General features: G+C 57.0%; 1 protein-coding gene across 1 annotated transcript in view; it reads left to right on the top strand.

The window, feature by feature from the left end:
• The first annotated feature begins 4112 nt into the window (after positions 1-4112).
• Positions 4113-15081, top strand: part of STARD8 (StAR related lipid transfer domain containing 8) — a 57079-nt gene continuing 46110 nt past the window's right edge. The window contains exons 1-2 of the mRNA XM_037408270.1: positions 4113-4288; positions 8731-8764. Of these exons, the coding sequence (XP_037264167.1) occupies positions 4244-4288; positions 8731-8764 (79 nt within the window). The 5' untranslated portion in view covers positions 4113-4243. The remainder of the gene's footprint in view (positions 4289-8730; positions 8765-15081) is intronic.

The following is a 15081-nucleotide window of genomic DNA, read 5'->3' as shown; positions in this document are numbered from 1 at the left end:
TGAGCCCCAGCCGTGTATGCTGGATCTCCCCAGCACAGCCCCTGCAGCCCCTCACCCAGGGCCACAGCAGGGCTGGTCCAGTGCAGGAGGGGTCAGCCCTGTCCTCACAAAGGCACAGTCCCTGCAGCCACCCTGGTGATGTTTCCCATGGGCAGCAGGTTTTAAGTCTTCTCCATCTCATATTCTCTGGCCACGCACACAGTGTCACAGCCCCAGTCCAGCGCTGCCAGCCCTGCCCCAGCATCACCCGCCCAGCAATTCAGCATTATTAAAAGAAAAGGGTTACTGTTCCCGCTATGCTAATAGGGCAAACGCCTGCTCTGCAGTAGCTGCTCCCTTCCCGACCTCAGGGAAATGCCTGCATACAGCGGCAAGTGGAAAATCACTGCATGTTAATGGCTCAATGGGGCTGCTTGCTGCTCGGCGCAGCTTGCCCCCTGCTCACACCTCTTCAGATGCCCCACAGTTTCCAGCAGAAGTGGAGCCAGCCCTCGGAAACAGTACCAGCAGTGATGGTGGCTTCTCTTGCCGGCGAGGACGCTGCCTGGCAGGCTGCAGCCTTTAGCTGTTATTAACGCTAATTGTTATTAATGCTGCGCCTGGTGCTGTTGAGCAGCAGTCATGACAGCAATAGCTCATCAATGGGACAGGAATAGCTGCTGGCCGCAGGGCTGTTCAGAGGTGACATGGGATCCTCTGGGAGATGAGCTGTTGTGAGAAAAGGCTGTACCTGTTCTACAAAATACTGGTCCTGTCCTGTGACTTACAGAGAAAGCAAGGTGTTTGTCACAGTGCTGGGTCTGGTTGGTGAGCATCCTGGTGTCTGTCCCAGCTCTGGGCACTGTGGGCAGTGGATGGGGCAGGGCTGGCATTCACCATGTGGAAAACTCCTAGTGAGTGTGTAGAGTTCTCCTTAGAATCAGCCTTTTAAAACAAACTCAAGTATAAAATGGGTTTTCATGTAAGTCTGAAGGTGACAGTGATACATACATATATATACATATAAAATTAATAGAAATTGCTTTTCTTTTGCTTGTAGATGCCTGTGGAGCTGGTACATTAGAAATATTGGGAAGAGACAAATGCAGCAGTGGAGTCTGTGTCCTGGCATCTCTTGGCAGAAATACACACTTGGTGTGTACAGGCTTCAGCCACTTCACAGTGGATCCAGTCCCCAGGACCTATTCTTACCTCAGCTGGTATCCTCGTGTGCTGAAAGAGGGATCCTAGATTTAAAATTACTTGAATGCTTTTGGGATGACTGGATAGGAAGAAGCTATGCAAGTATGCAGAAGCCTCTGTGGTTTGTCTCCCAGGCCCTGGGAAGGAGACAGCTTTCTTCTATTTGCACTAATTTAGGGCTTTTTGCTTTTGGAGGAAGTGGAAGAAGGACTTCATGCTGCCAGACCAAGCAGTGAAGTGAGGTGCTGGTGGGGTCATTTCTCCAGGAGTGCCTTTCTGGTGGGCTGGTGTAGTTATGGTTAAATCTGTGGGGCTGCCCCACTTTCTGCAAGGACTTTCCTGGTTTTGGCAGGGTAGAGCCATCTTCGTCGGTCAGTCGTGATTCCCTTGGGGATGGCTATTCGACACCTGACTGCTACTGGCACAGGCAGTTGCCTGTCCTGCCCCCGAAGCAGAGCGCAGTGCTGACAGGTGAGCCCCTGGTGGGAAGAGGAGCCCAGCGGGGCGCAGCCCAGCAGTGCCGCTGTCCCTGCAGGGACGGTGCCTCCTGTGACAGCTCTCTTCAGCCCCAGCTCTGGCAGAGATGGAAAGGAAGGAGTGTGTCTCCTGCACCAAAACCACACTGAGGGCAGGAGGTCTAGGTACCTGCTGGCTCATGCACACGCATGTGCCCCTGCCCGCTTGCTGGTCTGGCCGGGTGTTCTGCAGGGGATGCCTTTCTGAGGAGAAAGCCAGTAAGAAGTATAGAGAAGTCTTCCCAGGTCACCTGGAGTGATGATGGCAGCGAGGGACTTTTGCAGGAGACTGTAGTGGTGATGCCTTTCGGTGGCCCTGCCGCAGTGGCAGGTCCCCTGGCAGCTTCAGCACTATGGCAGCGGTACCCAGAAAGCTGAATGGGACCTCTGGAAATGGGCACTTGTCCCAGCTGCCTTGTTCCACTGCCGGCAACTATTTGCAAGTCCTTGGAATAAAAACTGTGTCCCGTGAGGCAGCAGTGAGTGAGTTATGGAAGGTGCCTTTAACTCCTGTGTGTACCTTCCTATGGGTAAAACACTTGTAGGAAAGGTGACCGCAGGCAAGCGTGCCGTAGAGGTGAGACTGACTTCCCAGCCCCAGGTGTTTAAAGGAGGAGAAAAGAGGCCGACACACAAAGCTTACGCTGTGCTGCGGTGCCCCCAGCCCCGCTGTGCTGGCCCAGTAATGCCAGGGACACAGCAGAGGAGCTGCAGCCAATGCCAAGCCCGGGAGTGGTGCCAAAACCCGCTGAGAAATGAGCAAGGGGGAGATGGAAGGAGGCAGCTGGGGCTGGGGCTGACACCGCCTGTGTGCTGCTGCCGGGGCCATGCCAATGCCACCAGGGCAGCACTGCAGATCCAGGCGGGCCTGGGGATGCTACATGGGTGGCAGTGCCCTGTGCCATCTTCTCCAGGCTGCTGTGTCATTGTGTTCCATGCTCATGTCCTTGCCTTATCTTCCTGCTCCTGCTTCCCATGAGCTGTGACTGTGCCCTCTGCTTTGTTGAGGAGAGCACCAGCAAGACTGGCACCGATCCTGCTGGAGCAGAGGTTTGGGGTGCAAGCACACTCCTTTGGCCCAGCAGTGGTGGTGGCCAGGAGGAGCTGTTGCACCCGTGGGACGTCCTGTGCTTGCGCTGCTACCGACCCATGTCCCACCAGCCACAGCTCACTCATGCTTGGTTTGCTCTCTGCTCCTCTCCCTGCCGGTCCTGTCTTCCTTGGCACTGGTGACAGGCAGGAAAAAGCAGCAGAGGTGGCCCCAGGATGGGCAGCAGCTGTCTGCAGAGGTTCTGGTCCTGCTTTGGGGGGGCCCAGCATCACATCCTGCTCTGCCCTCACTGACATTTGGCAGCAGGCTCAGCTGCTGCATGCACCAGTTGCTGGGGTATTGCGCTACAAATGGCACCTTGTCCGGGGGGAGAAGCCACCACGCTCCTGCATGCCAGCACATGCTACCCACCTGCGATCAGCATGCATGGACCCAGGGCTGTGCACGGGCAGGATTGGCCCCTGGGACGCATGGAGCCAGGCACCAGTCTGGGGTGGGTGGTGGGCAGGAGCGGTGCTGCCAGCTTGCTGGGCATCCACCGCATGTCCTGTGGGAGCGTGGCTCAGCCCGGGCGTCACTGGGCATCAACTTGCCATAGCTTTTTCTGAAATGATCACATATAACACCACTTGGTGGGGGTTTCTTATGTGCCTGCAAGATTCTAGCCTGGGGGGCCCTGTGCACTGGATGGCTCGAAAAAAAGCTTGTGGCATTGCCTTTTATCACTGTCCTTCTTGCAAACAAATGCTAAGCTCACCCACGTTTGCGAAAGGAAGCTCAGGAGCAGTGAATGGAGACGGAGCGAATGGCTAGGCCACATTTGATGACTGGGGAGTATTATTTCCTTATGTTTTTCTCCCTGCTGGGGTCAGACCTGCAGGCTTGCCGAGCAGTGCCTGCTGCTCTGTGTGAGGCTGGCCACAGCAGAGTGTGCGGGGGCTTGTTACGGGGGCATCCGGGCATGATGGTGTGACTGCGTGGGTACAGCTTGTCCCTCGGAGGGGGAGAGCGTCAGGAGCCCTCTCGAGCGCAGCTGTGACCGCTGCTGGGGCTGGAGTCAAAAGCTAAACTGTTCGGGGTTTGGGTTTCCAATGTCCTACATGTGCCTTTGACAGCCAGACTCCCATTTCTCCTGCTCTGGGGGCGTTTCTTTTCCCACTGCCTGGGAATGGGAGCACTGCTTGGTGTGTTTGAGGCAGGAAGGAAAGCCTGGAGCTGTTTAAAACTCACAATCTTCAGGGAATTTCAATCGCTGTCCAAGCCTGTTCACAACCAACTGAGTAACGGTGCAGGGTTTGAATCGCTGGCCCGCCTCCGCAGGCAGCACTGCCTCCTCCCTCCCTCCCTCCCTCCGCCCTGCCTGCGCCAGCTCTGCCCGCGCTGGGCTCTGCCCGCTGCCTGCCGCAGGCAGCACCCATGGGAGTGCCGGCGTGGGCTCTCCCTGGGGCTGCGGTCTAGGGGGGCTCTGTGCTTGCCACCCCCTGCCCAGCCCATCATGCCATTGCTGGATTTTTTCTGGGCTTGCTTCAAAAGAGCCAAGGTAAGCGACTGTCTATTTGAATGGTGTCCATCTTTCTGACAGCCTCCTAATTTCAGGAGAAGCTGCCAGAAGGGACAGCAGGGGAGGCATCTCTGGAGGGGCTGGGGCTTGCTTACAGTGCTTTTGACATCTGCTCCAGAGGGATGTCGTGTTGATGCCCCACACGCAATGTGAAAGGTTAATTTTGGATGGGCTGCATGTGATGCATTGGTCCATGCACGCTATATGCTCACCCACTACCCACCAGCCAGGTTACCCGTGCCCCGGCATGAGCAGCGCTGAGGGCAGGCAGGGTGCTGCACCTGGCCAAACACCGGTGTGTGCATGGGTGCCATGGTTATAATGCAATTATCAGTGGGCTGTGTGTGCTGCCAGCCGCCTGGCATGGTCAGCACAGGCCAGGCTGGGTCCTGCCACGGCACAGCTTGGGTGGTGCAGCTGGGCTGGGGGCACCCCTGCAAACGGGGGCTCACCTGGAGGCTGCTGGCATGACAGCAGGACCACACTGGGCTTTGCTGACCTGGAGGGATAGGGCGGCTGCGAGTGGGATGACAAAGGAACAGCGAGACTGGAGGCCTTGAGTTTTTAATTTCCTGCAGCAGTGGTTCTTGCGGCATCTGGTATTTTTCATTTGGGTTTAATTCCTCATCTGTCGCCTTAGTAGTGTGCAACTCTCTCTGACTGCCCTTGTTTGCTGTGTTGGCTTCATTGTATCACAGCCTGTTCCATGTGGTGGTACGTGGGCTAGGTAGATTTTGGAGGTGGTGTGAGTATGGGTCTCAGGAGCTTCAGACTGGAAAAAGCAGTAAAATCCCTTTACAAGCCGCGCTGTGCACCAGGCTGTGTCAAGCAAGTGGATCTGCCATGGTGAAATCAATGTGGAATGCACGCTGTTCCCCCGGGGTTTCAAGCAAAGCTTAAAATAGTTACATCTAAAAATGACATTTGTGAAATTCATTAATAATATTAGTAGCTGTCTTGTCCCAGCTGTCTCCAGAGAGTTTAGCAAGTCCTTGTTAACCCTCCTTGTCCCCACGAGCTGCGTGTTGTCACTGCCAGCGTACTCATGGTAGCACGGAGATGGAGCCCGGGTCCTGCATCCCACCTTGCAGAGCTGCAGCCCCCAAAGGGTCCAGCCTGGCCCGCGCCGGGGTGCCTTACACCCGCTGACTTTGGTGAAGTTGAAGGCAACCAGCAGATGGCTGGCTTCAGCCTGTCACCTCAAGCCGGACAAGGGGCCAGGGGCCGAGTGGGCATGGGTGGCAGGGAGGTGGCAGAGAGCTGCTGATAACTGTGACATGGCTTCTGCCCTCGCTGTCCCCATCCCCCCGCCCCCCCACCCCATCCCCCCCGCCCCCGGCTGCAGCTGCTCCTCTGGCTGCAGCCCCGGGCAGCACACAGGGCATCTCCCCACCCCGACACATTCCTGGCCTCCCTCCCTGTCTGAGGATACTTGCCCATCTGAACATTCCGAATTTACTAATTAAGCTGATATTTGTACTTTTGCAGGATGCCTGGAGCAGTGTGGGGACTGAGTGTGGGCAAAAGTCATTCATGGGTCTGGGAGTAAATTTGTCCTTTGAGTCTGGGGCAGTTCCTCCTCACTGTCACCCCAGGCACTGCGGTATCATGGCCAGGGGACTGTGACAAGGGAAACACTAGGCAATCAGAGGCTCCAGGAGGTATTTGGTACTTGACTCTTTGCCATGAGATAGGTGGCCTTTACACTCCACCCGAGCAGAACAAGGGTGCAAGCCCCTTAGCTCACCACCTCCAGCTACCTGCCATGGGGAAAAAAAATAAATCTGTTTCAGTAAGTGTAGGCAAAGTGGTGCTTCCCTTGGACTGGTGGCCCAGCAGTGAAGGATGGGGACTCTTCCTGGATGGCAGCTTCCCTGATGCTCAGAGGCGAGGGCCAAAATGATGTTTCTGATTTTTGTGCTCCCTCGTTATCTCAGCCCATGAGGCTCTTGTCAAACATGGCATCACAAAACCCCAGATAAATGGAGCTAAGGGTCTCCCTGTTAGATGTTACAGGAGTCTTCTTCCTAAGTTCGGGAGTGGTTGTGCTCTTCGTGCAGTTCCCCGTGCTGGTTTTAAGCTTCCCGTTGCTCTGCCTGCAGCAACACAAGTCTGGTGGACACTTCATTTCTCTCTTCTTCTATTGGCAGACTTCTGTTTCCATATTTCCACTTCAATTCTACAGCAGCCGCCCCCCACAAGCAAACAAGACCTGGCTGATGCCTGCCTGGGTCCCACAAGTGCTGGACAAGCCACTAGGAGGCTTTGGGAGAGGAGCAGCTGGGGAGCGGCTCTACCCATCTGGAGCCAAGAGCTGCTCCCAGGCCCGAGCAGCTGGGTGGGCTTCGGGGCCAGCTGGCCCCCCAGGAAGCCGAAGGGACAGAGAACACCACCTTTCTGATTTCCCTTGGTGAGCACTGATGGTCTCGCATGCAGCTGAGGCTTCTGCTTCAGCCTGGTTTCCCGTTTTCCTCCCCGTGCCAGTGTTGCTCAGCTACTTGCCCTGAACAGCGGAGGAATTTCTTGGAGAGGGAGAAACATGCAGGGCTCTGTCTGTGGGATTAAAGCTTTCCAGGTTAAATGAGGTGGAGCTGTGGCTGGTGAAAGATTTCATGGGAAAAAGGCATTAGGGCTAAGACATGACAGCAAGGGAGAGACGGCTCCCCATAGCAGCCTTAGCACTGGGACCAGCTATCCCTGCCCTTGCTGTGGGCTGGGAGAGCAGCCCTACCTCATCCCCTGCCAGCCCTGCTCCCACTCCGTGGGCATCAACTGCATGTGCTGGCTGCAAGGCTGATGTTTTCAGAGCTTGTGATAACAGACATGATAGGTGTCCCAGTGATCATCTCCCTGTCCAAACATTTTCAGCCCTGATGCTCTCCAGGTGCCCACATGCTGCCAGGTTGGGGCTCAGGCGTCTGCCCAGGCGCTTGCTGAGGAGGACAGAGCCGAGCACACCGCTGGAGCCATGGCTCCCTGCACTCCTCCCCAGTGGGAACAGATTCAGCGATGCCAAACGAGCCACAGGACACCGGTGGCCTCCCCATGCAAACGCGGGCATGCTGTGAGGTTGCAGTGGTAACCCTGGTCCTGTTGATGGGCACCTCTTGGGCAGGTGCTGTGGCAGAAGCCTGGCAGCAGGGAGATGGTTAAGCCCCCCCGCCCCAGGTCATCCCCAGCCCTGCTGCCCGGGCAGGAAGAGGGTTCCCGGGTGGCCCGTGGGAAAGGCCGGCTCAGCAGTGCTGCATTCCTGCAGCGATCCCGCTGCCCTGCCGGCACCTCTGGCCCTGCGCGGCAGGGCTGCGGCTGTGCTGTGGGGGGCTCGCCAGGGTCTGGGGAGGGGCGTGGGGAGGTTGCCAGGCTCTGCGCTTGCCTTGGGACCTGGGCAGTGCCAGGACCCTCCGCCACCTCCACCTCCGTGCAAATTGCTGTCACCTCCCATGTGCTGGCGAGGCTCTGCTGTCTGTAAATCCCATTTCCCTTGGCTTTGCCCCCACATAAACTATCCCCAGGCAAGAGGCAGCCCCTGTGCATGGTGCTGGTGGCCCCTTCCCCACCCTGGGTGCTGTGCCCATGAAGAGGCCTGGGGAGCGAGAGGCCAGCCTGCTTTCAGCTTTTCTTTTTTTTATTTTCCTCCTTTCTTTATTGTTGCCTTTCCGTGCCTGCAGGCACCTTTGTATGCTCTGCTTCCAGACCTGCTGCGATTAAAATATGGACATCTCCACTGCCATCTGTGCAGCTGCACAGGTACCAAGGGACATGTTCGGGGGGACGCCAGCCCAGTGCTTCCTCCACCAGAGTGAGGGTCTGCCCCACAGCTTCGCCATCAGAGGGTCCAGAGCCAGGCCCAGCTCCAGCATAGGAGCGGACATGGGTGTGATGCACGGTGCGCGGTGCATGGGCTGTGGGTGGCTCAAGGGTGTCACCTATGGTGCAGAGCAGAGCACCACGGTCCATGCTTTTGGAGGAAAAGACTGCGTCCTCCAACCTCTGTTTTTATCCCTTGCTGTGGGTCTGACAGCCCTGTCTCTTCTCTGGCAGCTTTGCAGCATCCTTGTGAAGCTGTCAGGCAGAAAGGTCCATCTCTCCAGCCCCATCTCTCTCCCTGGCTCCCTCGCCTGCCCCATGGATGCAGATCTCCTAGTCCTGGCTGCCGTTCCTCCTCCGATGGCTTCCAGGAGGCCAGGAGCCATGGTGGTGGACGCATGCTGGGCACACTGCATTTGCCCAGTGCTGTGGCCTTTGCTAGAACTCTGCTTATCCTTAGAGCTGCAGCAACCACCGCCAGTGGCAGCCCCTCTCCTGGCAGAGGGGAGGCTGGAGTGGGGACTGAACATAAGTGTGAGTGGTAGGAGTCCATGAATGTGAAAATCAAAAGGATAACAAAATTATTTCTGTGCTTTTTTTCTTTGTTTTCACAGTGCTTCACATTGCTAGAAGATAAAAAAGATGCAGGTAAGCTGCGACAATGTTTTTTGGGGTAGGAATGCCTTTGCTTTGGGGTGGGCAGGGGTTACGGGAAGAGGTCTGTCCCCTTGCTGGGCTACCGGATTATTCTGCCAGTGCTATGATTTTCCCCCTAAACTTCTATTTTTCAAAGGGGTAGCAAAGGCAATAGGTGTGAGGCACTGCCAGCCAGGGCACCCACCCAGCCCCAGCTCGGTCCCCAGCAGGCACCCCCACAAGACATGCCCAGCCCCTCTTTTGCCCCATCCCTTCCCCACTCTGGCTGAAACTGCGGCTTGGCCATATGTTGCAGTAATCACCAGGTAGTGGCATGAAATCCCAGTTGCTGTGTGTGCAGGGGAGTCCTGCAGAGAGGCATGAGCCCCCTTGCTGGCGTGCGTGCGCTGTCATAGCTGTGCCGACGTGGTGAGCTGTTCAACAAGCACAGCACAGCCCGGCAGCAGCTCTGCTCCTTTCTCTTTCCTTTTCAATTCTTCTCTTCTTTGTGGGTGAACAACTTTGTGCTCCACAGATAATCTCATTAGGAGTTGCAGAGCGTGGAAACTGCCATGCCATAGGAAGGAGGAGGGTCTCCCCTGGCTTGCAGCCACCTCAGCTTTGTGTGATTGAGATGTCTCACCAGTGACAGCTGGACTGATCCATGGTTATTGTGCATGTGTCCATGGGCTGCTTCTGCCCTAACTATCCCTCTGCAAAGGTGGGAGGAAAGGCTGGGGGTCGGGGCCCACCCTGCCATGGGAGGCTTGTGGGTGCTGGCGAGGCTGCGGGCTGGTAGTCTGCGGGAGGAAGAGGAGGAGGTGTGTGCCTGTGAGGTTGGGGACCAGGGATGGGGACGGGGCTATGGGCTCCCAGATGGAGCACAGCCAGCTGCTTGTTTTAAGAACACTGCAGGGCAGCCACTGCCAAGCGTGTCTGAAACGGTGCTGCCGGTCCTGGCTGCTGCTTTGCCGACTGCAAAGAAATGCTCTGGATCTTGTTTTGTCCTTGTGTTCCACCCTGGAGAAACAGCCCTGCTGCCAAGCGTGGCCCAGCTCGTGGGAAAGATGGGTAGAGGTCCTGTATTTTATAACGTCACTGCTTGGTGGCATGGAGAGTCTTTGCTCAGTGTCATCTTCAGAAGTAATCCTGGCCCAGCCCTACAGTCAGCTTGTGTCACTGGCTCTCAGCAGCTCTGGAAGCGGAGGGACCCTGGAGTGCTCCTCTGCCCTGCGCTGGCTCCTCTGCTGCGGGCACAGAGCTCAGAGCAGCCCCCGAAGCCGATGGCTCTTGGTGGCGAAGGGAGGAGCGGTGCTGCCCATGCTGCTGGCCAGAGCCTCCAGTGCTGTGAAAAGGGAAATGCCGCCTTACAGGGAGCCTGTGGGATGTGCCCGGGGATCTCCGAGCAGTTCCCCTAATCAGAGGGCAATGTTTTTCACCCACATAAGGGTGAGGTGAGCACAGGAGCCCAGGAGCACAGGAAAGCTCTGGGCAACAAGAGGTGCTTTGTGAACAGAGCTCCAGAGGTAATCCTGGGTGGTCTCTCTCGCCGTTTCACCAGAGTGATTAAGAATCAAGAGCTTGTTAAAAAGGGTTAAAGAGCCCTGTGCAAGGGAATGGGCAGGGAAGACTCCTACAGATCACATCTACGGCTAGGCTTCTGGGGAGAAAAGTGATTACAGGTTTTTTTCCCCTTGGTTAAAACTGCCTGTAAAATCTAAGTTTCTCCTAGTGAAGGCTCAGCAACATTCACAACAAACCCAGCTGACACCGTCTTGGCCACTTGTCCACATCCCAGCCTGATGAGCTCCATGCTGCTGGAGGGATGCTCAGCCGTCACGGTGTCAGGCTTGTGTAGGGGTCTGAGGGCAGGAGAAGCAGGACCCCTTGTGTATGTGAGCAGCTGCGTGGTTTTATGCTGAGGGATTTATCACCTGTGATTCGATGCATCGGCTGGAGCCGTAGCAGGCTGCTCTGCATCACTGCAGTCCACGACAGCACGGTGCCTGGTGGAGTGTGGTTGAAGCTCTGCCTTTCACATGAATCATGCTGGACTTGGAGCCAACCTGCGGTCAGTTCATACCCTCTGCTGGGGTTTTTGAAGCTCTGAGAAGAGGCCAGTGCAGTTGCTTGCTGTCCTCTTAGCTGATTGTCCCTAGAAGATGTTCTGACAAATGGGTCACTTAAGGAAACATTCAGACAGTGGTCTCAGGAGACATCATTCCCTTCCCTGATGACTTTTTAGTCTCCTTGGGGTGGGTGCCCAGAGGACCTCAGCTCTCAACACAATGGCATGAGGCCGGATGGAGTTGGTTCTGTGTTTGTCCTGGTAACTGTTGGGAACGTGCCTCTCCTGGCTTTTCCATTGCTTCCCAGAGCCTGGCCCTGATTCCCCCTATGGTAGCGCGGCTCTCCCAGGACACCCAGCAAGCTCCGGAGCTGCTGCCCAAGGTACAGCCAGAACCGTTCCCAGCGCCCAGGCTCCGTCCCTGCCTGGAGCAGCCGGGAGCTAGGGCTGTGCTGCCACGGCCCCTTCCCTGAATGCCAGCTGTATGAAGTCGCTGCAGCTTCCCACTGTTATTAAAATAGCTGGGTATGCTGTGCTCAGCTCCCCAGTGGAAAACAACTTGGATGTCATCTGCCTTCTTGGAGGTAACATTTCAGCTGGAGGACATGGGGACTCGGTCTCCTCCTGGCAGCGGCTGCCAGCCCAGAGGGGCATCGCCAATGCCTGTGCCAGCAGCGAGTGCCAAGGGAGCTGGTGGACAGTTGTCACCCGTAACCCACCTCCACGGGCAGTCACAGTCTCTCAGACAGTTTGCATCGAAGGAAAAATCCCAGGACTTTGATTTTTGAGACAAACCAGCCAAAGCTGTACAGTAGGCTACCCATGCAGCGGCAGGACCCCACCTCGCACTGCCATGTGGTCCCCTCCTGCAGGCAACCCCAGGCTGTGTGGGACGGCTGAGCAGTCCCAGCTGGGGCCAGATTTCCATGGATTTCCCAACCCTCCGCTTCCTCTCTGATACTCATTTCCCGTGTATTGTTCTGGACAAAGCAGAAAGGAAAGGCTTGCAGACCAGCCATTAAGGTGAAAAAGGCATCCTCCAAATAAATCCCTGCTGACAGCAGCATCAGGCCTCTCCAGAAGTAGGATCGGGAGCATGCTCTGCAAATGTCATTAAGTAGTGGCTGCCTCTAGCTGCTGAGGGACAGGGACTGAGCTAATGGCTTCTTTCAGGGCAGCCAGGCATGAGGTTGTCACATGTGGGAATTTGTCACGTGTGGGAATTTGTCACTCGTGGGAGGTGTCACATGTGGAATTTGTCACACGTGGGAGATGGTCATGCATGGAAGGTGTCACACGTGACACATTCCACGTGTGACGAATTCCACGCGTGGCCACCTCCCACGTGTGACAAATTCCACGTGTGACACCCCTCCCCGGTGGGACCCTTCCCCGGCGGGACTCACCCCCCGCGCGTGACACACATACACACACACCCCCCCACGCATGACCCTCCCCCGGTGGGGGACCCCCCCTGTGAGACAACCCCCCTCCACGCGGGACCCACCCCACCCCCCCACCCCCCGGCGGGACCCGCTCCCGGCGGGACCTTCCCCTGGCAAATTCCTAGTGGAATTTGTCACACATGGAATTTGTCACACGTAGAATTTGTCTCGTGTGGGAGGTGTCACGCATGGAATTTGTCGCGCGTGGGAGGTGTCACGCATGGGAGGTGTCATGCGTGGGGGTGCGCTGCCAGGGGCCGGGCTTTGTGAAATTACTGAAATTGCTGCTTACCTGTGACAGACCCTCCCGTGCCCCACTCCCGGGCTCCCCCCTCACAGGGTTTGCCACTTGATGTGACCTGTGCAGGTGCTGTAGCAGAGCCGGGAGGGTCTCTGAGCATCTTTGCCCCTGTGAGCTCCTATCAGCTGAGCCTGGGTTTCCCACTGGAGCCGGCAGAAGCCCCCTGGGGGTGGAAGCACCCCCTTTGCCCTCCTCCCCATCTGGGCAGGATAAGCTATCTGCGCCTGTGCCCTTCACAACCCGAGATGCTCTGTCCTCAGCTGCTGGGGAGTGTTTAATTCGGGGAACTGTGGATCTGGCCCAATAATCCGTCTTTTTCAGCACCATATTGTCTGAGCTTCCCAGCCGTGGCAGAAATGTTCAGTGTGCATCTCTCGGTGTGATCTGTTCCTCAGAATAAGCCTTCACCCATAGCTGCAGCGTGGCCTGGCCAGTTTTCCCGCTGGATCTCACCCATAGCAGGGGAGGGTTTGAGTGCTGGCAGGCGAGTGGGCAGCATGGGCAGCAGAAGCCAGGCTGCAGTGCGGGCAGCATGAATGGATTCCCAAAAATGTCTTGACCTGTGGCTTGGGCTGGGCTGCATCTGTGTGCTGCCTTCCCTGGTAGCTCAGGACTGAACCTGGCTTTTGCTGAGTGCGTGTGGCTGGGGGGGGCTGCCTTGGGGTAGGCACAGCTCTTCTGGGGTCCCGTTTATGGTCCCCTCTAAGGGCCAGGCCAGGGTTACTCCTTTGAGCCCATTACTGGAGCTTTCCCAGGTTTAGGTCTGGGTGTCCCGAGCAGCTGGGTGGCTCCTGCCCTCCCTGCTGGGAGGAGGAAGAGGCAGCTCCCCAGCCTGTTCACCCTTCCTGGTATTTTTTCCTAGTATCCAGCCAGCCCCAAAAGGCCATTGTTGAATTTTTTTCTTGTCCCTTCTCAGCAACACCCTTTGGACCATCCTAAACAGCCTCTCTCTTCTTGCTGGTGGTGGCTGTCCAGGTGCTGGGCAGGGCACCTCCAGCCCCCCCGAGCATCCCGCTCCAGGCTCTTCTATCCCTTCAGTCCCCCTGCATTAATGCCTTTGCCAGGCACCCGGGTGAGCGGACACGTGTGCACAGGCGCACACTGGGCACCTTGTGCAGGCGGCGGGGCAGCCTGCAGGCGCTCTGCCATTCCTCGGCAATATGCTGGGAACTATTAATATCGCCAGGCGTGAATGTGGCTCATTCATGGGGCGGCACGGGAGGAGCATGCAGTATGCGCGATTTCTGCTCCTCCCAGCATCCGTCCCGGCAGCACAGCCTCGGCTTTCCAAGCGTCAGCGGGACGAGTGGGCACCCGGCGCTTCAGTCCTGCCCTCTTTGTTCATAGTTCACTGTCTCCGGGAGGTTTCCTGCCTTTCTGCCCCCACACCCTCCCTGTTCCTGCTCTGCATGAGGAAATGAGTGGAAGAATGCTTGAAATCCTCCTTTGTGCTGAGCGCTTTTTCCACTGGCCATCACTGTGCTGCTTGGGGCCACCGGCTCTGACCCACCGCGGTGTCAGGCGAGAGGCAGCCCCTGGCAGCATGAAGGGTTGTGAGCTCTGCCCTTGCCCAGCCACGCTCCCTGCACTGGGAATGCTGCTGTGTCTTTCTGCCTCTGCCCCTTTCCCACTTACATGGCCAGAGTGAAATAGCAATCTCGGCCAGCCCCTGGGGTGCTGGCTTGGTGGTCAGCACCCCAAGGCTGTGCACCCATCCAGAGGTTTTGCTCACCCTCCATCCCTTTCTGTCACCTTCCCCAGCAGCTGGGAGCAGCACATGTGGATGTTGGTTACTTCTGGGGGTCAAGGCTCAGCTGGGTTCCTCGTAACCTGACCCCCCCCTCTGACCCCTTGTCTGCCTACAGCTCTGTAGCAGGGTGCTTGCAGCCTTCATTGCTTTTAGTGACCTCCCACTGATGTCCACCAGCACCGATCGACGGCCTCTCCCTTTGCCAGGGCTGACTGTGGCGGTGGCACTGGCTCCTCACTCCTCAGCGGCAGGAGCCCTTGGACCCCCTGCCCACTGCCCAGCCTCTGGCTGGCAAGAGGCTCCCTCACACAAAGCTGTATGGAGACGTCCAAGTCAACAAGGGCCTCATTGAGAGGGCTGCTGCCGAGAGCCCCTTCCCTGCGGAGGCGAGGGCTGTGGTGTGCAGATGGCTCTACAGGGCTGGGGGGGGGGAGCAGAGGCAGTTGGGAGGTTGGTGGGAGGAGGGTCAGGAGCTTGGGGCTCAGGAAGGCAAGAAGGAGATGTACATCAAAAGCCTCTCAGACTATCAAAACAATGGAAAAAGCCTGGTTTTCTTGTCTTGATCCTCACACGTTAGGGTGCTTGGGCAGCACTCCAATAAGTAATTTAAAGAGAAAAGCTGGTTTGTGGCAATGTACCTGCTCTCTCTCTTGCTTTTCTGGTCACCCCATGCCAAATCACTGCCTGTCTCTCCCTGTGTTGCATCTTTGTTCACGATCAAGCCTCTTGCTCAGCGTCCTGTCACTTCCCCCCACACTCTCCCTC

The sequence above is a fragment of the Falco rusticolus genome, chromosome 14 (genome assembly GCF_015220075.1).
Source record: "Falco rusticolus isolate bFalRus1 chromosome 14, bFalRus1.pri, whole genome shotgun sequence".
Taxonomy (NCBI): domain Eukaryota; kingdom Metazoa; phylum Chordata; class Aves; order Falconiformes; family Falconidae; genus Falco; species Falco rusticolus.
This window is presented reverse-complemented; position numbering and strand designations above follow the sequence as displayed.